The sequence below is a fragment of the Anopheles ziemanni genome, chromosome 3 (assembly GCF_943734765.1).
Source record: "Anopheles ziemanni chromosome 3, idAnoZiCoDA_A2_x.2, whole genome shotgun sequence".
In the NCBI taxonomy this organism is placed as follows: Eukaryota; Metazoa; Arthropoda; class Insecta; order Diptera; family Culicidae; genus Anopheles; species Anopheles ziemanni.
Window position 1 is genome coordinate 36360001 of NC_080706.1, and position 25318 is coordinate 36385318.

Below are 25318 nucleotides of genomic sequence, written 5' to 3' on the forward strand. Positions count from 1 at the left end.
CGAGGCGGATTAGGCTGGACGGAAGCTGAAGCATTATCGATTATTCTTATTGGTATTATTACAGGATTCGTCGTAAGTTGATTACGCGATGGAGGATGATGATTAATGAAGCTTCACAAATGTGTTGACTCATTTTGGGGGGAAGAAGAAAAAGAGAAAATAAAAACAAAACACACGCGCACCTCAAACCAACGGCGACTTTGTTTTTGCGGATAGCGAACGAACAAGTTTGCTGCTGCTTTGTGCTGGTCTGTGCTGCTCTGTTGCCTCGTTTTGCTTGGTTTTATATCGACTTTGGACGGGCTGGGACGGAGAAAAGGGATCGGTGGGTTTTGTTTTGTTGAAGAACTGGAGGAAAAAACGCTGCATTTAACGTATTTACAGTACGCGACACGACAATAGGGTGCAATGCATTATGTTGCTAGCTGTGTACCAATAGGCTATTGTTTCCGATTTTCTAATTAATTAGTTCGATCTGGGTTCTCTGGACTCGCAAGGAATTTCACCACTCCGTTTCGAAAAAGCTTCTAGTCGGAGCAAACACCATTCCCTGCTTTCGTTTAGTGTAAAAGATTTGGGATTTATACATTTCATGAATATACATTTTACAATAGATCTTAAAATTTAACTAAAATCCCATGTTTAACATACATTCATTATTTTTAAATTGGAAAAGTAGATACACTGGATGCCTCTGGGACTGAAACGATTTTAGTGAATGTTAGTTTCCCAGAAAAAAAAATTAAAGCCAAGAGGTAAAAACATAACCCCCTCGGGTGTAAACAATGGACCAACAATGAACAGTAAAATAGATGCGTTAGTTGTATTCGTCGTGGTACAATTATCCTTTTCTCTTATAATGGCGGCGCGGCATTTACGGCTAGTTGATAGGAAGTAGCGCAGGAATCCTACTCAACAGGTTGATGATAAATTGTAACGACTGCTAGGGGCCTGAAGCGTAGTAGGTAAAGAGCTCAAGCCATGGAATCTAGGAGTGAAAACAAATCAATACTCACACAAATCAAACGCTCCCAACTCTAAGGAGGATTGGGCTAAGAAGGGTGGACTAGCTAGAGTTCTACAATCGGCACAAGCGCACGTGGACGACGCAAATGTTGTCCATCCTAATTCTGGTTCATGTACCACGTGCGTGAACCTGACGTTCTAGCTGATAAGCTAAATCTATGCACTATGTGGCAAAAGATGCTCTAGCCTATTGTAAAGATTGTGACTTTTGACTGGCATTTTCCAAAGCAAGAGACATTTTGGAAAACAAAATCTCTATGCGCTATTTAGAATTTCTCGAAGCAATATTATAATATTAACGATCATCTTAACCACACTATATTTTTCATAACAATATTTTGGTAAATATTGGAAGTAAATCTTGTAAGAATTCTCTTGTGGAGACGCAGTTGTTGATATAGCCATATCAATACTTGTTGTATCAAACATATAAAAAGGAGAGAAGAGTGTTAGTAGCACTAACAGAAGTTAGTATTCGTACAGTAGTAACAGTAGAGGAGTAATAAAAAACGAACGATATTATGAAATAATAGTACACATTCCTTTAACTACTGCTAGTATTAAATGCATGCTAAGAACATGTTCGTCAAAAACAAAACTATACTTGGTATTGAACGCTTCGGAACGTATGTAAGTAATATTCTTGAGAAAGTAAACACACATTCGCGCAAAAAGTACGGCAAAAATGTTAAAAAACTGTAAATGCAAAAAATCACACCGATCGTTATCAAGAGAAACAAAATGAAAGCAATCGATCATACTGTAACGTTTTTAAAAATTATTTTTATTGCGGTTAAAGAAGTCCTACATTAGTTTTTTTTTTTTTTCAATTTAAACACCGATAGCGGTACTTTGGACAAGTCAAATTAGCTACTGAATGTTTGCGAAGGACAACAATCGCACTTTTGGAAGAACGTTAGCCAATAACATTGCCAACACGGCCTCCGCGGAGGGAGTTTCTTTTTGCGGACCGGAGGTTGGGTTCCAACACAACTATTCACAAACTTGCACAAGTGCTAATGTGCTTGCATTGCTCTAAGATCTGCTATAGATATGAACAAAAGCTGCGATATGATGCACTTTTCATATTAACATTGTTTTTTTGCCATGTCGTAAATATTGCAGTTATTATTTGCTGCTCTAGCAAAATGGGAAAGAAAAATCTCTTTGACAAAGCGTATTTAGAAGCGAAATAAGCAAGTTGAACAGATTTGGCTGATAAACGATTATGTACCGAATGGTTTCTAAGATTTTTTTTGTTTAAGTAAATAACAAACGGTAAAAATAATGAAGTAAAAGCGCTTTCTCTTTCTCTTAATTACCTTCAAAATAAGGCTGCTCTTAGAAAAACCTGCTTGTTCTTTTTGAAAGGATCTCCCTCTTCGATTAGAATGCTTTTTTTGTAGGTTTTGAAGTATCTAAAGTTGTATATAAAATAATCGATTAAAAAAATGATGGTTTTATTTGATTAATGCTTAGATACATGGTGTTTGGTGAGTGGTGAGGTAGTGATGGTGACGGTAATTTTGGGGGCTGTGAGGGGGAAAGTGTTGATGTTGGGTTAGTAACAAAGGGGCAGACAAACACAAAGGGGAACCCGAAGGAAACTAAAACCACGAAACCCTTAGGACAACGGTGCGAGCAACGAAAGTTGGTCGGACGCGAAAAAGGGCGATGATTAAACGGCCGTTGTCAAATGGGAAAACGATTAAATTGACAGAATAATGAATTACACAGGATGCAAAAGTTATGGGGGTGGACGGGGGGATAGAAGGGGTGGGTTCCAAAATATGGCTTAATAAAATATAACTAAACACAAACCATCACAAAACTCAATGATGGGTACGAGCGATGAGTTAGTTGTTGGGGTTTTAGAAAGCGCACACACCAGGCTCACCAGGTGCAGTTTATTTTTGTTAAATATAATATGCATGTAAGTTGATTTCATAACACACAGTAATTGCGAGCGCGCGAACTCAACTGATATGTATACCAACGCGAAAAACACACACAATAAATCTAGGAGGCGTTCCTATGAAGCAAATGTAACGTGTTCACATAAACCCCTAATGACAGCGTACTGTTTTTCATTCCCATCCGTTTTTACTCCACAGCACACATGAACATCATCCCTGTTCACGTGAAGTAACAATTATTTTTCGAGTAACACTAGCGAGTGTGAGATGAGCTGTACTGTTTCTGTAACCCCGCGAAGTGTGTTTTCAATCATAGAAAACATACTGCCCTCCCGGTGTGTTTTGTTGATGTTGATCGTCGCATGAAACATCGTGTGGTTGTAATAATAATTTGCAGCGCATGTAACAACATTCAGCCAAATTCAGTTGAGCCCATATGTTTAGAGAAATTAATTCGAACGAACGTCAAACAGGTGCCGAAGATTGTGTGGTGCATTTTTGTCTAATTTTTATTTCTCTCTTGTGTGGCTGAAACATTACGTTGATGGTCGGTAAATGGATCAGAGAACCTAGCATGAGGAATGAAGGGGTTTGGAAGGTGTGAAAGGATTCAGCAAATTCCCGTTCCTCTATTATCCAGCAACAATTTATGAGTGTGTATAGCAGCCGATATTTATACGATTTTTAAAACTTGTTTTTATAAAAAATAGTAATTCAATTTTCAACACAGAAAGCAAATGCCAATGAGGAGCTACAACAAATGGGTAAACTGACCATTGTTTTCCCAAAACCAAAACGAGTGCTTTCGATATTAATGCCGCATCAAGTATTTTATTTGATGGTACTTCAACGAATTATTCGATCATCAAGTCAATCACGTTTGAGTTTATTTTGAAGTTTAACAAGTTTAACTTTTTTTTTTAATCACTTGCAACATTGAAGGCAACAGCCAAACCGCTGTGTAAGAATAAGGTAAAGGATGAAAAAGACGATTAAATTAATTTTATTTCCGTTTCAATAAAAAATAAGAAATTTGATGGGGAATGTGCGTACGCGCCTTTTTGATTGCATTTGGTATGAATTTACCTCGGTCTACCTGGGAGACATTTACTTTCAATTACATCTAACAACACACATACATGAAAAAGAGGGTTCACTAATGGTAGACTTTCGTACTTGTTTAACGACTGCCGGTTGAAACAGTTAGATCAAAGATTATTTTGTCAATTTTGATACCAACAAGGCGGTGCGAAATAATTAAAATTAGGCGACTGATCAAATACTTAGCTTTTTAAATTTTCTATATTTTTGGTTAGTTAATAAGATCATACCATTTAACCGGTTATCGTTGTCTTTTTTCTACTCTGTGAAACTAACAACACACATACACGACACATACAGACAATGGTTTACGCTAAGATCCACAATACAGAACAATTACTAGCCAGTGGTAGAGCACATTCGAGCAGCAGAAGTAATGCTAACGATCAATTACTGCACTTCCCATAAACTAGTCGGAATGGGAGGACTATGGCACGACGTGCTGACGGCCCATCCATACATTTCTCATTAGTCTTTCCCTCATTTGGTTGCATTGTGTTTCTGGAATCGGGTTATTACTGAGCCGAGGTAAGATTTAGTCATGGTTAAATTTAGATACTTCTGCGAGAATCTGCGTCCAAAACTTCTTCATCTCATGTATAGTTTCTCACTAATCACTGTATCTTGCTTAAGAATTGTTGCAAAAATAAAGTTTGATAAACAATATCGCATCAAATCTTGTTTCCTGACGCACTTTTCATTGTTTTCATCTGGCCCCGTTAACTGACCCTATCTTTTAACACAAAGCGAGGAAATGTTTCACACATTAGGAACAAATTCTTTGGTGCAGTGGTAAAGATAACCCCATAGGTGTCATGTGTTGTTTGGAATACGTTTGGTTGCACAAAATAAATTCAATAAATGAGGAAAAAAAAGATCGATAAACTTCCATCCAAAACCAAGTCTTAATCATTGTATAAATTAAAGTAACTCCACGCAACATCAAACTCGTTTCTTCGTGTACACAAAGAATAAATAGGCCAAATATTGTTTAAAAAAAGTCTAAAATTAACGATCACCTATAAGAGAAACTAAAACCATAATTAAACCAATAGAACAACAATAGGGGAAAAAACACAAGCAAACTGTTTCAAAATCCTAATGGTGCAAAGCTCTTTCATGTTGTATAAAATGTTTACAAAATAGTGTGCGTATATCTGTATGTCTATGTGTATGTGTATGTGTGTTTGTGTATGTGTGTATATATAAAGGCACTGCTTGAAGCTGTATATGAACCCGCGCAATTGTATATAGCATATATATATATGAAACAGAACGTAACAGATTACACAAAATGCTTTGCAAATTTTCGGCACGTGATTTCCCGATGAACATGTATGTATTTCCATTGAAGCCAAAGCAGAAAAAACGCACGAGTTTGGAGCGAACAAAGGGAGGAGTTGTGTAAACGGATAAAAGTATACCATATCTATTGGGAAGATAAACGCAAAAACAAAAGAAGAAACCCCCGAAAGAAAAAACAGGAAACGATCAGAGCAAATACGGACGAATAACGCGAACGAGACATAATAAGAATGTATTTGTAAAACATGGCGAATTTGGTTGAGTGTATGTGTCGATATCGTTAGCACAACAAAGTACACGATCAGTGGATAATAGTAGGTAGTAAATGTAAGGTGTAGCAGTTGATGCTGCTTCTGGACGAGAATGGGACGCGCGAAAAAGTTGGCAAAACGGGAACAGACGGTACTTACGTAAACTTCCTCCCATTGGGAAACGTAGCGCACCAGGCGGGAAAGCCGCAGAAGCCGTACCAGCGAGAGCAACTTGGCCAATCTTAATATGCGCAGGGCCCGGCCGGCGTGCAACAGTTGAAACGAATCGGAAAAGTCCTGTGGAAAGGGAAGGAGAGAACCAAACAGACCGTTAGAGCGATCACTTCGAACGACGAGCCGATGAGCCGCAGTTGTGGTACGAACTGGAAACCATTAAAAAGTATCCGATGGGGAAAACAAACATATACTAAAGTAATGAAAAGAAAAGGTAAATAGTTTGTTGAAGAAAAAACTAAAACAGTGAAGAACCATTATCACGTTTAGAACGCATTGTAAAAAAAATTAAACTTCTGCTAGTACGATACTATACTGTCGGTCACAACTAAAACAGCACATTACGAAAAACCGGTACAACCGCAAATCACAAACACCGGGGGGTCCTGAACGGCCCCCGTTACGCAACACACTACACCACGCCATTTCAACGTCAAACGCTAGGGCAAAGGGACTTTCGCACGAGATGGCGCTCGGTCTAAACTCCACTTAAGAGAGAGTGTGTCAATCTAAATCAGCTTATTATTGTTTTGTAATTTTTTTTTTGTTTTTTGCTTCGACGCAAAACGTAATCATCCATGCCTTCCTTACCTGACTGTACTTTTGCATCTGGAAAAAAGAAACAAAAAACAAAATAGGAAAAATTAATTTGGACAAGTCGGCAATCTAGGAAGGGCATGCGTGCGAAGCTCGACAAACTTCACCGAGGGTGTGTGCACTAGAGAAACGGAGGACAAAATATACATCGATACACATAAACACTCACACATACATGCATATCTACATATAAAATTACATTACATTACATTGTAAAAATATATTCAAAAAGTCATTTTTAAGAAAAAGTAATGAACACAAACGCTATCTAAAATGTCAAACTTTTCACACTACATGCAAATAAGTGTAGGCTTTACATAAAAAAAAATTTGCTTTAAATTGTTACCAGCAGTTACTTCATAATAAAACAATACGGATAAAAAACATTTAACCCAAGTAAATTAGACTAAGCTATTGGAAGCATTAGGTAAAAACATTAGCACACATTAGTAAACCTACACAGCAAATAACCACACTGACACATACACATACGCACACGCGCACACTCACACACATACACGGATCCTCGCTGTGGTTACGCTTACCTGGTTGAATATTAAAAAAATATAATCAAGCGGTATCGACGATATCAGGTCGAGGAAAAACCACGTTTTGAGATAGTGCTTTGCGATGAGCTTCGGATCCAGTATCACCTGTTCTGCGTTGTCCTGCTGCATAATACCTGCAGGCGTAAGGCAAAAGGGGATGACTTTAGTGTACCGAGTTTGAGTGGGTCGTACCACTAACCGCGGCCCATTACCTGTTCTAAAATTGACCACTATATCGACAAGGAAGATTGTATCACTTAAACAGTTAAACGCGATCCATCGGGTGCTCAGGTCGTCGTTGAAGAACGATATCGCCACGGGCAGGATGATCAAGTTTGCTACTAGCAAAAGCAGCATACACAAATCCCAGTAAAATCTGTCCACGGGTGAGGGAGATAGATTAGGAATTAGGTTATCCAGCAAGGTAGAGGTAGGTTGGATGGAGTACGAACCTGAACGAACTGCACGGATGGATGACCCAGTGGCCGGCCGTCTTCTGTCGGATGCGCTCCTTGACCAGCGCCTTTTTGCTGCCGAACAGCTTCATGGCAAGCCGATTGTCGGTCGGCTGGAACCATGCTTGCAGCTGGTTCTTCAGGAAGTTCGATGACGGTTTCTCTATGGAGGGAGGAATATTGGGAAGCGGTTCCTCCTTCGGTGTGCCATAGAGGGACACGTCATCAAAGTGTACCTGTGGCCGGACGAGACAAACGCAACAGGGATACCATGAGGTGAGTAAGTGGGAAGAATGGGCCCAGGTGAGCTAAAATTACCTTCGATTTAGCCATGTCGTTCATGTAGTCGGTGATCAGCAGAGCCTCATCGTCCAGTGCCGTCACCAGGGAGTCGGTGCAGGTGTTGTCGATCGACACCCGCAGATCGGTGTCGTTCTGGTTGGACAGATTCGAGTGGAACCTTATCGAGTCGGAGCTGGCTGCACTGAACAATCTGCTGGTGCGGCCAAGTTGCGGTTGCAGCGCGGTAGGTTGTCGCCGCGGTGACGTAATGGTGACGAATTCCATCGCAAGCGGAATGGAGAAGAAAGAAGGACCGATCAGAAGACGGCTAAGACGGGAAGGACCCCGGACGCCCCCGCCGGAATGTGTGTGTTGCGGTACGATTTAATTAAACGAATCAACCCGTCGCTTCCGCTGATGAGATAGTTGTCCCGAGGGGTTGCAGGGAATTAGCCAAACTGATTGACATGCGAATCGATCACGCAGAGACGCGTGACGGCCCGCGCTACACGACTGGCTCCGGTCCTTGAGTGATGCTGCCACGCCGTCCAAGTTGCCACTGTCGTCACGTCGCAGCGGCACAATGTACCCCGGGCCGGCAGCAGCTGCCTGCCACTAATTGAGCTTGATGGAAGTGAACTCGGGATACGGCGTTTGTCGTCGGACGGTGGACAACACAAGCCACAACAACCTCCTCCAGCCCATTGTTGTGCCCGTGCACGAGCGTGGCAAGGAATCTGAATTTGGACCACCACGCTCAGCACTTGCGAGCGGCTGTGACCACTTGCCGTTTGTGTATTACCGGCCAATTGTTAGCGCGCGTCACCGATAAGATCGGTGCTAGGATCCGGCGGCATTTCGGGAGCGCCAGGAGAGGATCTATAACTCACTCACTTTACACTGCACCGCACTTGAACGATGACGCCGGTGTGTAATGAGTGTGTACGTGGCCACACGCTGCCCGCACCCTTATTCGTCCACAGCTTTGCGGGATCGCACTCCGAGATCGCGTCGGCACCAGTCTGAGGCCCCCGGATCCCGTGTATCGCGACCAAATATCAGCCTGCTGGCCAGAGAAAAAGCGCAATTTCAAACCAGCAAACGGTTGACTGGTTGGGTGGACACCCTTCCCCCCTCCCCCCCGAGGTCAGGTCAACGGCAGTTGATGGCGAATCAGATCGAATGGATTATTTAGGCAATTAGTGTCGTGCCACGCCGGATCGTTAGCGGCCAGACACTCGGCCCTCGGCGGCTGGCCGAAGCGTGGACGCGTTTTGCTTGCATCAATTAAGTCCTGCTCGGCAACCCGGTCCCGGTTGGCGGACACACCACACCGACAGACTCCAACTACGGTAGGCACACCATTAACTGTCCACACTCGATGACATTGTGGCTCGGATGCGGAATGTTTTCCTTCTGAAACACACGCCGGCCTGTGGCCTGTGTCAACTCGTGAACGCGATGGCTTCAACTGCTCGTTCCTAATTCAACGCTCGCTCGTGTACACTCCGGCACTTGTTGGAAGTTACACACTTCCGACGCTGAACAAGCCCGATCCCACCAAAAAAAAAAAACAGAATGGCGGTGGGCACAAAATACGGTATCCCGGCACGCAATGTTTTCGGCTCGGGGCTTTGAAGGGCTTTCCACTATCTCTATCAGTGCAGGTGTCCTTTTAGCCAGCTGGGTAAATATTAGAGCCGTGCGCTTTCCGGGCGTCCCAAGAGCATGCCGAACCGGTTCCGCGTCACCATTCGCAAACCTGAGCAAATACGATACGGGATTATGGGGAAACTATTCCATCCATTTCCATTTCGGAACCGGCCACAAGGCGGGCGGTCGACGAGTGACGCGGCACAAAAAAGGACCATTTCAGCGGTGGATAAAAACAGCCTTCACTTGGACGTGGGAATTATACTACGGTCTACGTTTTTGTGCTCTCACTCCACCGAGGTACGGTGTGTTGGTAGGAGCAGATGTCATTAATTTACCTAAAAGCGTGACTCGGCGTATTTTCGCACCTGCCGCTCACAATTACGTGCGCCAGCAGTTCTGCCTATACGTCGACGCAAATTATGATCCTTGGGGTACTTTACGTTCAAAAGGGGGGGAGGGAAAAAATGCACCTGAAACTTCACTCAAAGCAACTCGTATGGTTCTAAAAATATAGCGCAATGACGTCTCCGACCGACGGGAACTGACCCGCGAGGTGTTGCTGCTTAGGGGTTATACGTGATCCCCTCCTTCGGGAACGAAGCCTCCAGCTGGCCAGTTTTGGAGTACACTTTGATCTACAGTAACGGCGCACGAAATCGTTCGGGTGTCTCGGGTGTGTAAACACGCCACGGCCCCACGGTAGCTCAAGGCGTTTCCTATCGACGATGAATTGTTGAAAAGCACTCGGCGCGCACGAAATCGTTCGGGTGTCTCGGGTGTGCCAACACGCCACGGGCCACGTCAGCGCACGGCGCTTCCCTATCAACGATGAATTGTTGAAAAATACTTAATCCCCGAAGCAGCACTTCCAAGCGATCAAAGCGCGTTTACTATCATCTCGCGGACGTGAAGAGTTCACTCGAGATTTGGCGTCCGAGCGTCCGAAATTAGGACCCACCCCGCAAAGCGCTCCGCACAACGCACACCACTGCCGGCTGGCTGGCTGCCGGAAATATCAATCAATGCGCTCGGCCGCCATCATTCGAGATGATCTCTCGAGCTGCTTGCAATCGAAAAGATGGCCAGTCCCGCTGGCCCGGGATTGATGAGTGGCGTACGAAAATAGTAGCAGCTTGTAGATTGCGGAGGCTGGAAGCGGTGACGCGATCGGGCCGGCGCGCAGGGGATTGGTTTGGATTCCGCTTCGCCTGTTTCTTTTTTTATAGATTACCCCATAAAACCCTAATTCATTAGATTACCCTCTCGCTGCTGGACAGCTCGGGCCCAGCCTCCCGCCACGAACGGCTCACTTCGCGGAGCAAAGTGTGTGTACACCGATCGTCTCGATCGCTCGGAAAAACAAAGCGAAGAAAAACCGATAATAGTAAACTAGTTTATGGCGCTTCGAATATGTACGATCGATTCTGTAAACAATCGATGGTGTGCGCGAGCGCATCCTTTCGGTACGCTCATTAAAATTGTGAGTAAAAAATCGTACCAACCACCCGAATCGATGCCAGGAGGGGCTTCCAAAAACAGATCCCTATTATTCATTGGTAACGACGTCGGAAGATGAAGGCATCGGCTATTCTAGGCCCAAGGAAGATCCACCGCCAGATGCGGGGTAACCTTTTGATTTATGGGCTGAATTGATCGGGCGGTGTGATAAAATCGATCGTTTTATCGGTTTCGCAAGTAAAACCAGCGATGTCTTACATTGACTGGATGAAAACTCACCTCGACAATCTATTTGTAGTTCCGTGTACATACACAGCCCTTTGGAAGAAGAACCAATAGCAACGCTTCTTGACCCAGAACACGTTACTATCCGATCCCGATCAAGTAAAGCCAATCTCATTGACGCTCGAGTACTTTATGGTCTGCCTTTTAATTATACGACGTTTTTATTCGTCCAATTCGTAATAACGATAAAAATAGATATCCGTCGAAGACACTCAGCCTCAGGACGGATTTCGAATCGAATGAATCCGATCGAATCGAACTGACAATTTTCATACATATTACGTCAAAGAAACCGAACTTAAGCCCACGCTAAGGCCGAATAAGTTTACCACACAGAAAAGGAAGTGTCCACCCACGTAGTGAGTCCAGTAATTTTGTTTGTCTGGGGATCACCAGAGATCTAGAGATGAATTCTCGAGGAATTTAAGAAAAATATGTGTTGTTAAGGTTCAAGAACCAGAAAACAGTGGCCGGCGTTGAGCAAGTTGCCAGACGTTAGGCTACCAAGTCTCATCGGAAGCTGGAGGAGGATCATTTGGCATCAATCCAGACAACTTTATTTCAAACAAAACATCAATGTGTGGTTTACCTTTGCTTCGAGTTGTTTTATCTCGATTACTTAAAAAGCAGAAGAAAGTCGCTTCAATTGAAATGAAACGTATTTTAAATGAAAAACGGTTAAACATATTCTGCGAACGGTAATATCGGAGCTTTTGTGACAAACCGGAAATATCGGAGCTTTTGTGACAAATCGGGGTCATTTTGACCCCGACGAAATTTTTGATTTTTTTTTTTAATATCTCGAAAAAGGCTAAATATTTTTACAAAAAAATTTCATTTTCAAATTAATATTTTTCTATACGTCCAGTGCTGAGAAACAACTTGACTATCACTAGAATGCCTTTTAGGGTCATTTTGACCGTTAGAACATCATTGAAAATCACTGAAAACGTAGTAACATCACTATTTTTAAACATTTTCCAATACCATAAACTGTTACCTTTTAGTATATTTGTTGACTATCTTTTGACGTTTTTGGTTATTCGATGCATTTCTTCATCATTTCGCTAGCTCAGTGTATAGCAAAAACGGTGAAAATTGAGTTTTTTCAGCTTTTTTGAATTCAAAATCTTTGTAAATGTAAATCCAGAAAACAAGTGTGTGCTAGAAAGTTAGTTTGTTGAGGAACATTTGAAAAATAAAATCATATTTTTGCCATTACAAGTGGTGCCGTAAATTGGCCTCAAAGATCGTAAATAACGCTAATTCCAATAGTAACGTATCCTGCATAATGCTTCAAAATGCTCGCGTACGAAATAACGGAACAAAGCACAGGACGGAAACAACCTATGAACAATTTTAAAATCCACATCTTCAAGGTCAATTTGTGGTCCCATTTGTAATCTTAAAAATATGAAATTATTTTTTGCAGGTGGCCTAATATATAAGCAATATAGCGCACACTTTTTCTGAATTTATATGATACATTTTTAAAAAATAAAACGGAAAGGGTTCAAATTCGATTCACATCGATCTTTTTACACTGAGCTAGCGGAATAATGATAAGTGGTACATCAACAAATTTAAAACGCCAAAAGATAGTAAAAAGTAACAGTTTACGGATTTGAAAAATCTTAAAATACAGTGAAGTTATAGGGTTTTAGAAATAGGGGTCAAAACAATCCCTAAAAAGCATTGGGGCAGGACTCGAAAGCAATGTATACTAATGTTAAAAATATTCAAACTATTGTTTAGTAAATGTACCTAGGATGCTTCGGTAGTGCCTTAAATGACTTCCACTTTTGGAGCATTCACTTACACTACGAATATATCAATCCCGCTTTCGACCCAATTCGATGTGCTGCACTCCTTTGTAAAGTTCCACTGCGTACATGATCGAACACTATGCAGGGTATGTACTAAGACGTTTGTGATACACCTTGTGTAAGGTATGACAGTCTGCGAACGGAACGGAAGCCAAACGAAGACCAGACATCCAGACATTCCAAAAGGGACCACCCTCCGCCCACTCGGTTAGACCCCCTCCCTATCCCCCATTCCGAAGTATTTACCTGCCATTGAGCTTATAGCTGCGCTTCTTCTTCGCGCGGTTCAAGCTGTTGGTGTTGGGCGAATTGCTGTGATACTGAGGCAAAATGTGATTGGAAAACAGATTGTAGACACTATTGCTGTAGCAGTTGCTGCTGCTCTTGTTGATATTGTTCTCGGCCGGTGCACTCAGCTGGCGGTTGTACTCGACGTTCTTCGAGTTCAGATCGTTCACTTGCTTGTTCAGCTCGATGATGTTCCGCAGCTGGCTAATATCACTCGCGTGGTAGCCGTACCCGTTCCCACTGTTCGACGCACTGTTGATCGCACCGTTGCTGTTATTGCTTTTGTTGCCACTATTGTTTATCGTTTTGCTACCGTTACCGTTACTACTGCTACCGCCGGCACCGCCGCCGTTGCCACTCGCGCCGAACCCGTTACCGCTACTGCTGGCGACTCCACCGATACTGGCACTTTTCCGCTCGTAGTTCACACTGAACACGTTGTAGTTGGTGGCGTGCTGCTGCTGCTGTTGCTGCTGCTGCTGCTGCTTGCTGCTTGCGCCCGAGCCGCCTCCGCCCCCGACGCTGCCGCCGCGCTCGAGCTCCCCCGGAGTGGCGGCGTTGCTGTGGCTGTTGATGCGCGACCGGTTGTACAGCACGGTACCGCTGCCGTTCGGTGAGTCCGTGTGGCTGGTGGAGTAGCTCAGCCGCGGCTGGACCTGATGGTGGGACAGCAGGTTGCTGCAGGCATGTTGCATCGAGCCACCGGACGCGGTCTGTGCGCCGCTGGACGACACGCTGTGGTGTCCGTACGGTGGCAGGGCCGACCCGGTCCCATCGACGCTGCCCGAGCCGCCGCCCTGCAGCGAGTGGAACGAACCCTGGCAGGAGCTGATCAGCGCACTGCCCTTGCCGCTGCCGGTGGTGGACTTGGTCGGCGCCGACGACGCTACGATGTTGGCCGCCCGGCCCGACCCCGACCCCTGCTGCCCTGCGTGGGCCGGCGAACTCCGGAGGCTGCCGTCGTGCGACGGATCGTGGCAGACGTGGTGCGCCTGCTGGAAGTGTTCCCCGCCCGGGCCCGGGTGTAGTGCGGCGGCCGGATTGCTGAGGTTGTTACTGATGGCGCATTTCTTGCACGGGAAGCCGCCCCCACCGCCACCGGGTGCTCCGGCCGGCCCACCGCCGTCCCTGCCCGACGGACAGGGCGGTGTGCTGCTGCTGCCCGCACCGTTGCTGCCGCTCGCTAGGCCCTTGTACGAGCCGCTGCAGTTGTTGGCCGACACCGACTTGCCATTGCTCTTGACGTAGTTGAAGTTCAGGTTGCTCTCCTCCACCGACAGCGAGGTTTTGTTCAGATCGTTGTACTTGTGGCCCGACTTCTGGTCGCCTGCGTCCGCCTTCGCGTTGCCCGATTTGTCTACGGTTTCGGTATTGTTTTTATTTGGTTTCGTGTTTTTGCGCGATAAGATAACACGCGGGAGCAGAAAAAGAGATGGAAAAAAAAAACAAGAAACAAGTGTAAGTCGAGAATCCAATCAAACACAATTCATTCTAACCCCGCTGTAGTTTATTCTTTTCCTCGTGTCGGATGATTATTTGGTGACCCTGGCTGGGGCGTATTTTCGGCCACATAAACGACTGCACCGTATCGCCGCTAGTCCTGCACAACTCCCTCGTACGTCGACGTTCTGAACCGATCGAACCACGGAGAGCCAGGGGGGCCACGTTCATTACCTAGACCTTGGTGGTTTATTTAAGTTGATCTTCTCGTTATTCAATTCCTTCGGTGCCGGTCGGTGCCACCGCGGCGATGCAGATTCAACACATTGTTGAGAGCGAATCTACGAAACGCTTGATCTGTTCTCTCTCTCTTTGATCGCGGCTTGTCTACGCGGTACGGAAGGGGACTTTCACCTGGCGCGAATGTCGCCAAACTTTGACCGATAGGAAGCTTATAGGAAGCAAAAGGAAAAACTTACCAATCACTGCGAGCGATGTCGAGCCGCTTCGGGAGCTGTTCAGTGGTTCACTGTTCGCACTATTGTAAACAATGTTACTGAAGCCGATGTTCACCGATGACTGATGCAGTTGGGTTTGGCTCAGCTGCAGAAACTCCGAGTTTTCTTGCCTGCCGGGAATGGATACATACATAGGCGTACACACATGAAATATCAACACATATTCATACTGCGCGGGATTACTTCGAACGTGGTCCGGTTTTTTTTTGTATTTCTCTTATTATCGTTTTGTTTTTCACAAACTACGCGTAAAGCGTTCGTTCCATGGTGGCCAGCCATCTGAGTGTGTGTGTGTACATACTAATATGTATTAAATGGATAAAAATGGAACGCAACGGCACAAGATGTTTATACACGCCATGCACAACTCCGACGAATAATGCTCAACCTTTCGCGGCGTCCCTGCCTTCGTCCCGGTTCGATTCGCCCGATCAACTTCAGCGAGAAGCGACTACTTTCTCCAACCACCGGCTCCCCGGCTGGTTGGCTGAACTTCGGTTGGCCAATCAACCACCATCATCGCCGCAGATGCCCGCTCGGAAATCGCTGAATGGCAGTTTACATCTTTGTATATCTAATTTACGGTAAACGGCCAACGGAAACTAGTTGTGAGTGACTTATGGGGGTTGCGAACCTCCCGCACCCCACCGGGGAAAACCACACTGACACACACACACACATACGCTGAGGTTCTTTTATTCCCTCTTACTTTTGGAGGATGGATAATTTTCCCTCGGTCGGTTAAATTTATCGATCGCGATCGGAGCCGGGAGGATCGATCGATCGTTCAACGCACCGCGTCAATTCAAACCATCTGCGGGGGAAGTGGGAAATTTTTGCCAGTTGTGAGTTTTGGTTTTTGTAGAAGATTGAGGATAGAAGGGAGCTGGTGCCAGAAATAGAGCGTACGCGATAATATCGCTACGTCAGCTTTTGATGACAGTACTTCCAAATATTGTGAAGAAACAGTTTTCAAATAAAATCATACGTATGCACAATTAGCTTATTTCGTGATTGATGGATCGTTTAGAAAGTTCTTCATGATGATCAACGTATTTTTAATTTGTTACAATTCTTATCCAATTACAAGTTACATCGCATGTTTCTTTATTATCTTAGTTTTAATTGTACGAAAATGAAAGTTAATCGTTTAAAAATTACACTTGAACTTGATCAATACTAAGTTATTTGATGATGTTTGAATTCTTTATCAACTGAGATATAGTTGTGTACAAAATTCTAGAGATCTATTTTATTGTCACTTATGTATGAATTTTAACAAGAATCTTTTTGTTATAATGTACTATCTGTAATTATTTACCTGAGCCATTACAATACATAGTTCAACAGATTTATTCGTTAGGAACTATGAACAGTTATAATTACAATACATGGATTATTTTGAATCACTGCATGAACGTTTATTTTACTGCAAAAGGGGCTATTTGTAATTTGTAATTTTTATTGAAATTCAACGGACCATATTTGGCCCCCTTGAAGCGTTTAAGTTTAGTACAATACATAGCTTAATACTATTTACATCTAACGGGTGACCGGTTGCACCCCACGAATAGAAAACAAAAACGCGGATCTAGACATGTCAGGTTCAAAACGATCACAGACTGCATTAAATTCGCGGCACATAACAAGAAACGGGTCTGAGGATCCAAAACGGGTACGACGAACCTCAACGTCAAGTAGCGTTCTAGCACGGAGTGTTCTCGCAGGGACGTATAAACAGAGCCCAGAGAGAAGTTCCGGCGCGTCAATATGATGGTCAAGTAGGCCCGCAACAAACAATCTCTGCGCGGTACAGTTACGCTGTCTGAGCGAGTCGAGGCCAAGTAACGCGCATCGTCCATTATAATCGACCGGGACACTCCAGGAGCGTAAGGCCAGCCGCGTAGCCTTTCGCTGGATCGACTCGAGGCGCGCCTGTGGACGCGGGCCCGACGGCCACCATACCACAGAAGCGTACTCCACGACAGACCGAACTAACGAGCAGTACAGCATCTTTATGGAGGCGGGATCATCGAGCTCGCGTGTAAGTTGCCTCAGCAGACCAATCAGCTGGTTCCCCTTCGCGACGACGTGTTCCAGGTGGTCGTGGAAGCTCAACTTTTCGTCAAGGAGCACTCCTAAGTCACGAACACAGCTTTTCCGCTCCAGGACCACGCCGTTCAATGAGTACCCGTGAACTAATGGTCTACGGCTTCTAGCAAACGAAATTACGGAGCATTTGTTGGCGCATAGCTCAAGACCGTTCAGGGTACACCACGACTGGAAGGTCAGCAAGACGGCCTGGAGTTGGACCTGGTCGGCATGGCTTCGGATCGGAAGGAATAGCTTCGCATCGTCAGCATAGAGGAGGTGGCTGCCAGGGGGTAGAACAAGCGTGACGTCGTTGATGTACAGCACAAAGAGAAGCGGCCCCAGGTTGCTTCCTTGCGGTACCCCCGAGGTGGCACTGATGCTGCGCGACGTGTGCGATGCACATCTGACGCAATATGAACGGTCACTCAGGTAGGACCGCATCCAGGCCAACAGGCAGTTGGGCAGTCCCAGGACGCGAAGCTTGGCGAGCAGCAAGGAGTGCGGAACGCTATCAAAAGCAGCTTTGATGTCCGTGTAAATAGCGTCGACCTGGGAGCCGGCATCAATCACTCTATGGCAGTTGCTGACAAACTCAACGAGATTGGTAACTGTTGATCGTTTTGGGGTGAACCCATGCTGAGCCGAGCTGACGTAATTCGAAGCTGCGACAAGAAGCGGCTTATAGACGAGCAGCTCGAACACTTTGGCGCAGGCGCTTAATGATGTGATGCCTCGATAATTCGCAGCGTTGTTTTTGTCGCCTTTTTTGTACACTGGGACCAGCCACGAAGCTTTCCAGGTCGCAGGGTAAATTCCCGACCGAAACGACTCGCGGAAAATTGCGACCAAGATAGGGGCCAAGGCAGCAGCGCAGCGTTTCAGGATCAGCGACGGAATCCCATCAGGTCCAGGTGAAGTGGATGGCTTCAATCGCTTGATCCCCTTTATCACGGACTCTACATCGACCGATGGCAGGTTCGGGGCCATGGCGTCCTGCGGTACGTAAGCGAGCGCATCAGCTATCCGACTATGGTCAACAATGTCCGGAAGGAATGTGTCAGCGAAACGCTCTGCGAATATGTCACAAACCGCAGACGGGGAGTTGCCGCTTCGTCCGTTGTAGCGGACACATCCAGGAAAACCGGTGGATTTCCGTCTGGCATTCACGAAATTCCAGAGAGCACGAGGGTTTTGGCGTGAACGCGTGCCTAGGCGCCGTACGTAACCTTGGTAGCGGAATTTGTTGTATCGTCGATGTAGAGTGTGAGCAACATTGAAATTACCTCGCGACGTTTGGCAACCTCGGGATCGATATATGCGATAGGCGGCAGCCCTGGCCGTCTTCAACCTTTGCAGAGTCCGGTCACTCCAGGGAGGACCACGTTTCGGGCGCTTTAACGGCGTGCATTCATTAAGCGCGGACACCATAAATGCAGCAAATCCATCGACAGCGAGGTCAAGGGAAGCATAGTTCGTGCATTCGAAGTCGGCCGCAAACGAAGAGATGAGCGCAGAGAGCTTGCCCACGTCAGTCCGCGCGTAATTGAGGCAAGGTGTTGGCGCAGGAACAGTCAAGTCCGCATGAGGAACCGAGAAAACCAGCTCAAGCGGAGGATGATAGTCATCCATTGGAAGGAGAGGGGTACTGCAGGTGGTTACCGGCGAGCAGGCTGAGGCGACGACACAGTTTGCAAAAATCAAATCAAGCACTCGCCCAGAAGTGTTGAAGCAGCAATTTAATTGGAATAGTCCGCTACGGTGCATTCCATCGGCAAACTGAGCAGAAAGTGCGGAACGCGTACGCGGCTCATAAAATACAAACGGAACATCCGGATCAGGCTGAGCAATGTTCCAAGAAATCGCTGGCTGGTTGAAATCCCCAAGGAGAAGGATCCCGTCACCAGGGTGAAGAGTCGCACATAGTGCGCTGATGCAATCCTCGTATGCACGGAGCGTGGTAGCGTTAGCGGAGAGCCTAGGCGGGAGGTATCCCGCAACAATAAGCAGGCGAGTGTTTCCCAGGTGAATGATGACACATGTGAGCTCCAACGACGGCTGCCTCGAAGGGAATTCCCGTGACGTCAGCAGGCGGGAGCACGCAATTAAAACTCCACCGCCGCGAGAGCAAGTACTGTTGACTGAGTCACGATCGCAACGGTACACCCGAAAGCTATCGTCAAAAAATAGCGAAGAAGGCAGACTGGGATCAAGCCAGGTTTCGGTCAGCACCACCACATTGAAGTCGGACTCGGACACAGCTAAACGGAGCTCATCAGCCTTCGTGCGCAGACCGCGCACGTTTTGGTAATAGATCGACAAACGGGAATTCGATGCGCGGCGGGGTGTAGTAGTCCGAGTAGTCGAGTCGCTGTGGTTGATGTAACGGGAAGCCCGGTGCGTAGTGTCAAGCGGTGCAGGACGGGAGCACTGACGGGACGATCGCCCCGAAAGTAGTGCGTTACTGCAGAAAAAAGTTGTCAAGAGAAGTCTGATGCAACTTTCTCATCGCATCATTACGCATCACGGTGTTTTTGATCAGCGATGGGCCTTCAACGAGCGTCACGTTTGGAGCCTCGGATGTATCGTTCATGGTGCCGTTGCTGAAGTGAGCAGAAGTGTGTGTAGGAGTGTTTGTGATGGATGGTTGCACTAGAGATGAACGGCGACGTTCAGCGGTAATCGGCGACGACGAGTGGCGGAGTTCATGATCATGAGATCGAGCCCGCTGGCTATCACGATAACGGGATCTCATCGACGGGATGAATTCCCGGACACCAACGTCGGCGGGCCAGGTCGAGGGAGTGAGAGCCTTGTCCCGGAGGCTCGCAGGGACTCTCACTTTGAAGGACAGCCAGCTCAAACTGTCCGCTCTGGTCCCTTTTTTCAGCAAGCAAAAGGCCGCGACATCTTCGGTGGCCAGACGACGCTTCACCGAGGCAACGACATCATCGGTGGTGACGGCCGTGGAGATGTTCGAAAGCCGTATCCAGATTCGGTCAGTTCGGGGCTCGGGAACAGCGGCACGCATCGGAGAGAGAAAAGTGTCAGTACCAGTAATCTCATCCTTTAACGGTGGTGGTGCCGGGCCGCTGGATGAATTAGTGATATCGTCCGTGATTTGTTTGACAACATCAGACGAATCGACGCCATCATTGTTTACAGTTATGACGCCGTCCGATAACGCGGGCTCCATAATGACACGCCTGCGTTTACCAGCCGGGAAAGGTTGCGAGCCAGAATTGCGCGTTCGCGGCACGTTGGTGGGATGCAAATGTGCAAGGCCACTTCGGATCTCAGCAACCAACGGCTCCATAAGCTTTCCCATTGCAGCCACGGACGAACTGAGCGCGGTCTGGAAGCCGGCTTGGAAGCCCATCTCTTTCACTGCCCGGCTTCGCGGATTTTTCAGGATGGTGGTGCAGCCGTTGCAGCTCCAATGAAGGTCAACATGAACCTTAACCGCGTCAATCAGCGTGGCAGGAAGCTTGCAGCAACCGCGATGGAACGAAGCTTCACAAAAAGCACAAACCATAGTGCAGTCGGCAGCGTCGACCAGTTCAGCGCACGAAAAACAAATAGCGGCCATCGCGAATAAGGGTGGGATACGCGGCGTAAGAACTCGACCGGGGAAATTAACGGTAATAGGACGGTAATAGTGCGGTGAAAGGACGAAACTCCAGCGAAACGACTAAAAGAAAACGCTTAGCGAGCGATAAAGTCGAGCAGTAAAATAAACCAAACACAAAATGCAGTGAGAATTAACGAATTATGTTGAAGCACGGTGATTCAGCATCCGAACGAGACAGACGACAACTGTCAACTTATACACTGTTTATTGCCATTTCATTGCAAAAAATAAAATAATAAAATTGTTTAGCTCAACAATTACTGGTTTTAACATTATGGTTAATGTTTTTTTTAAATGTTATTTTGAATTACTACATGTGCGTTTATTTTACTGAGGAAGGGAATATTTTTAATTCATTTCATTCCAAAAATAAAATAATGAAATTGTTTTGCACTACAATTCCTGGTTTTTACACCGTGTTTAAAAAATTATTGCTAGTATTGTAGAATGGACAATGCTCACAGCACTATCTATTGATCTATTCCATTCAGTGTGTTTGGAAAATGGTGTGATCCGCATGAGGCACCAGGCGCTTCCATCAGTGCGCTTCAACACCGGCACGGATCGGCAAAACTAACCTTGACTTAAACCGATCAACTAACGCTTGTTGGTTGTTTCCAACCGACACTTATGGCGGCAATAGAATGTTAAGCATTGCTTACGACCAATCATCTCACGATATTTGAGCAGATTTGGTGTGAATCGGAGACACAACAGGGAAGGGATAGGTAGGCAAACACGAACGGGGAACCCTGCACTCTTTCCTCCGAACACGACTTGAACCTTGGATTATGGGAAGGGGCATCGTAAAATGTGGAGCAAGACGTGTTCGACAATGCTAATAGTTGCCTGTTTTACTACCGGTTTTAATGGTGTATCGATCACGAAAACCGCTCGAAGTGTGCGCGAGTTGTGCTGTTCGTTGCAAATTAACGGATTTACAAATTTCAGCAAAAGTAAATAAATAATCACGTTCCCGCGCTCGCTGCTGCACACCATGAAGCTGCGGCTGGCGTTTGTATTCCTTCCCTTGTGGATCTATTTCAAGCTCGGGCTGCTCGCTTCGGCCAATTGCGAACCGTATGTACGTCTCAACTAAATAATTGCAAGCGCCCCTTGCTGTGGGGTTCTACTAGCACAGACGCCTGGTCTTGAGCGAACTGGAGCGCACTTGTTTATTGGCCACCAACACCGGGAACGGAGGCGATCGTTTGGAGCGACCGTTTTCGGGTTCGGGCGATACTCCAACTGCTAGAATAGTTGAGTTGGTTCGTGTCACCGGTGTTATTAGCCAGGACACCAACATTTTGCTCGACGTAAATTAAACTTACAAGGAGTGAAGGGAAGTGTAAAAAAAAAACGGAAAGTCAAAACAACAGTAAAAGTAAAATGTGGTTCGAACACGACGATCTAGGGATAAAGTTTTGAAACATTTATCGACGACGTATTAAAAAAATATCAGGAATAAAACAAAGCATAAAAATCACGTGTTTTTCACACCCGGTTCTGGAAATTATGTTGTCTGAATTTCAGTTACACCGATTCGATCATTTTGGAAGTCAAACAAAACTGTTTTATCTATTATGATATTACGGACGTTGGTGTATTGTATCAAATAAAAATACAATGTAGTAGATTAAAGGAAAGCATAAGAATTACGAATATAACACAAGACGATCTGGGAAATACGTTGTACTTTCAGTAGCGATAGTTTGAACACTTGAAATGTTTGAACTAAAACCGTAGCTGTTCAACTATTCATTTTTTTTTTTATACTAAGAGAAAGCTTCCGAAGACAATTAATTCCTATATGTTAAGAATAAAAAAGGTAAATCCTCATTAAAGAACGCCAAACAATATGATAAGTTTGTTGCAGCCTAAGGACACATTCTTAAATACTGTATAAGGCTTGTTTGAATGCAAATGACAATTGGAACATTTCTGGTAATATTTGATTGTTTAATCTGTACCCAAATAAAGCTCAACATCAAACATGAATTGTTTTTAGCAAGAAATTACACGAAAATTAAGTTCCTGAGCATCAAGGTTTTAAATAAAAGTTCGATAACTAATAAGTCTTTGAGTCAAGGAACTTACTGGTTTGAATAACAATAATCCGAATCATTCTAGGTTCGCTATTGACATGCACTTACCTGCTCTGTATGTAATTGTTGCAGTATGCTCCAGGACCACTAACCCGCCGTTGAAAGTTTTTAAAAGGCATTTTCAAACATCTACGCTAGATGAACGGGTGACGGGGGTACAATGTGTGTAATCCTGTCGGGGCGGAAGAGCAGAAGAAATAAAACGGGATTAGCAAGTTTTCACTTCATCCAATGAAGAAATAAAGTAAAACATTCAACCAGACTCTACGGTTCGCCGATCGGTCTACGAGCGACGTGACGTTACGTAAGGTGGAAAATTGTCCAAACCCAACCCACACAACACTGCTTCCCACTGCTTGTGGGCTGGGCCAAGAACGAACGGAACGCCCGAACGAACCATTTCGTTGCATTTTCGGAATTCCCCAGGGGATGGGGGCTAGGAAAGAGAAGGATTGGCTGAGTGGAACTCTAGCGAATAGTGAACGTCCGCCAAAGCTACAGAACGCTCGGAAAATCACCAGACATCAGCTTTCTTGTTTTGGATCCGTTTGCTTCCTTATCGAGGCGAGTCATCGTTTTCCATCGGGCCATCCTTAGGCGAGAGATAGTAGGAAAATCCCCAGCCGGACGGATGCCTTCGCTACTGCATCCATCACCTGCTCCGGGGTATGTGTTCGTCGTGGACGTCGCACCGGTTCATTTGAATATTCGCCAACGGACCACTAATAGCGCACGTCAGTCGAGCTGCTTCCGTCAGTGTTGCAGTGTAATTTGTGATCAGATATCAAACGAAAATCGTACCATCGCCAGGCTAGACATTCGAAGCCAGTCGAATGTGTCGATCGTTTATTTTTCCTTACATTTTCTGTATTTCCCTTTCCCCGCTTGCTACGATAATGAAATAATAAAGCCGGTGAATATTCATGCCAGCGGAGCCTAGAAGGTCATTTGACGATCGGTCCGCGGATAGGCGGAATATTCAACGCCGGAAAACGTCCGCATGACCGTTGGGTCATCGAAAGGATAAAGCGCTAGTAAATGGTGGCCAATTAGTTAGTTACCTGCTTAAAATATGATTGCTGCAGTAATCGCCAGGACTTTGTATCCTACGGTGACAGTTTTCTAAAGGCATCTTTCAATACATCTAGAGCGTATTATAGAGCGTTGGCTGGGAATGGTTATCTGCAAGGAAAGTGGAAAGAGAAGTGCTGTCAATAACGGTGGCAATGCTCGAAGGACCGAGAAGTGGATGAATACCATTGCAGTGGAAAGGGCTCTTTGAAAAGTGTAATAACATTTATTTCATTGCGTACACACTTAAAGGACCTACTTGGAACGGCAATTGAAAGGAACTAGGGTTAATATGCTCGCATATCTTAAAAAAAGGGTTATGTTATTCACGGACATAGGCATGTGAGCATAATCCAGCTTGTGTAACGTGGTTTGTGTTAACCAATGTATGTATTATTATTAATGTATGTAATTAAGCCAAAGTTAAAATGTATCTTGCGAACGCGTATATCACGATATAAATTATAAAACTCCTATTGTTTGTAACACTCCAGTGGAAGAAACCGATATTTTTATAGTTTTCAAAAATATGTTTTAGAAAAGATAGATTGATATCATTACAAAATCATCGACTGTAACGACACGATTTATTGATATATTCCATTCGATATGATTTGCAACGCTATGCTCCACATGAACCACCAGGCGCATCCATCTGTTTGCTCCACGAACACATGAATGATCGTCATAGATTGGTAAACTTTAAAAACATCAGATAAATACATTAAAACATTCAATTCTGTAAATAAGACTTTAAATCATGATGTTTCGTAGTTGTCTGATCCATGTTTCTTTGGAAAAATGACTGATTGTTTGGAGATTCTCAATGTCTTGGAGATTCATAAATTTTGAAATATTCATAAATCAATTCAAATGAATGCCGGATGAAGGTTTGAATTGCATAAACAATTCATAGCAAACTGGAGTAAATGCTTTGGGAGGTTCTGAAAGGCATTTTAATGCTTCTTCCGAATCATTCATTGATCCAAAAGGCATTTTGTAAATAATTAAAAAATCGCAGCATAAAAATCGATTCTGGAGATTTAATGGCTCATGTGAATGATTTAAAATATAAAACTACTCACAAATTTTACATGAAATTTGTGTATGACTCAAGATAAATTTATCCGAATAGCTGCTATATTTTAGTTGTTTTACAATATACCTTCTCAGAGGACTTAGACTTATCCGCAAAGTACGTACGTTGAACAGTGTTCTATAATTTTTTGGTGAA

The 25318-nt window shown here is 45.0% G+C and overlaps 1 protein-coding gene across 1 annotated transcript in view; it reads right to left on the reverse strand.

Annotated features, from left to right (window-relative positions):
• LOC131289139 (uncharacterized) overlaps positions 1-23132 on the reverse strand; it is a 29000-nt gene extending 5868 nt beyond the window's left edge. Inside the window, exons 1-10 of the mRNA XM_058318344.1 lie at positions 23062-23132; positions 15148-15296; positions 13187-14585; positions 7752-7929; positions 7431-7669; positions 7191-7354; positions 6976-7112; positions 6425-6442; positions 5759-5896; positions 2349-2444 (exon numbers count right to left, since the gene is read on the reverse strand). Coding sequence (XP_058174327.1) covers positions 2349-2444; positions 5759-5896; positions 6425-6442; positions 6976-7112; positions 7191-7354; positions 7431-7669; positions 7752-7929; positions 13187-14585; positions 15148-15296; positions 23062-23132 — 2589 coding nt within the window. The remainder of the gene's footprint in view (positions 1-2348; positions 2445-5758; positions 5897-6424; positions 6443-6975; positions 7113-7190; positions 7355-7430; positions 7670-7751; positions 7930-13186; positions 14586-15147; positions 15297-23061) is intronic.
• Positions 23133-25318: the final 2186 nt, after the last annotated feature.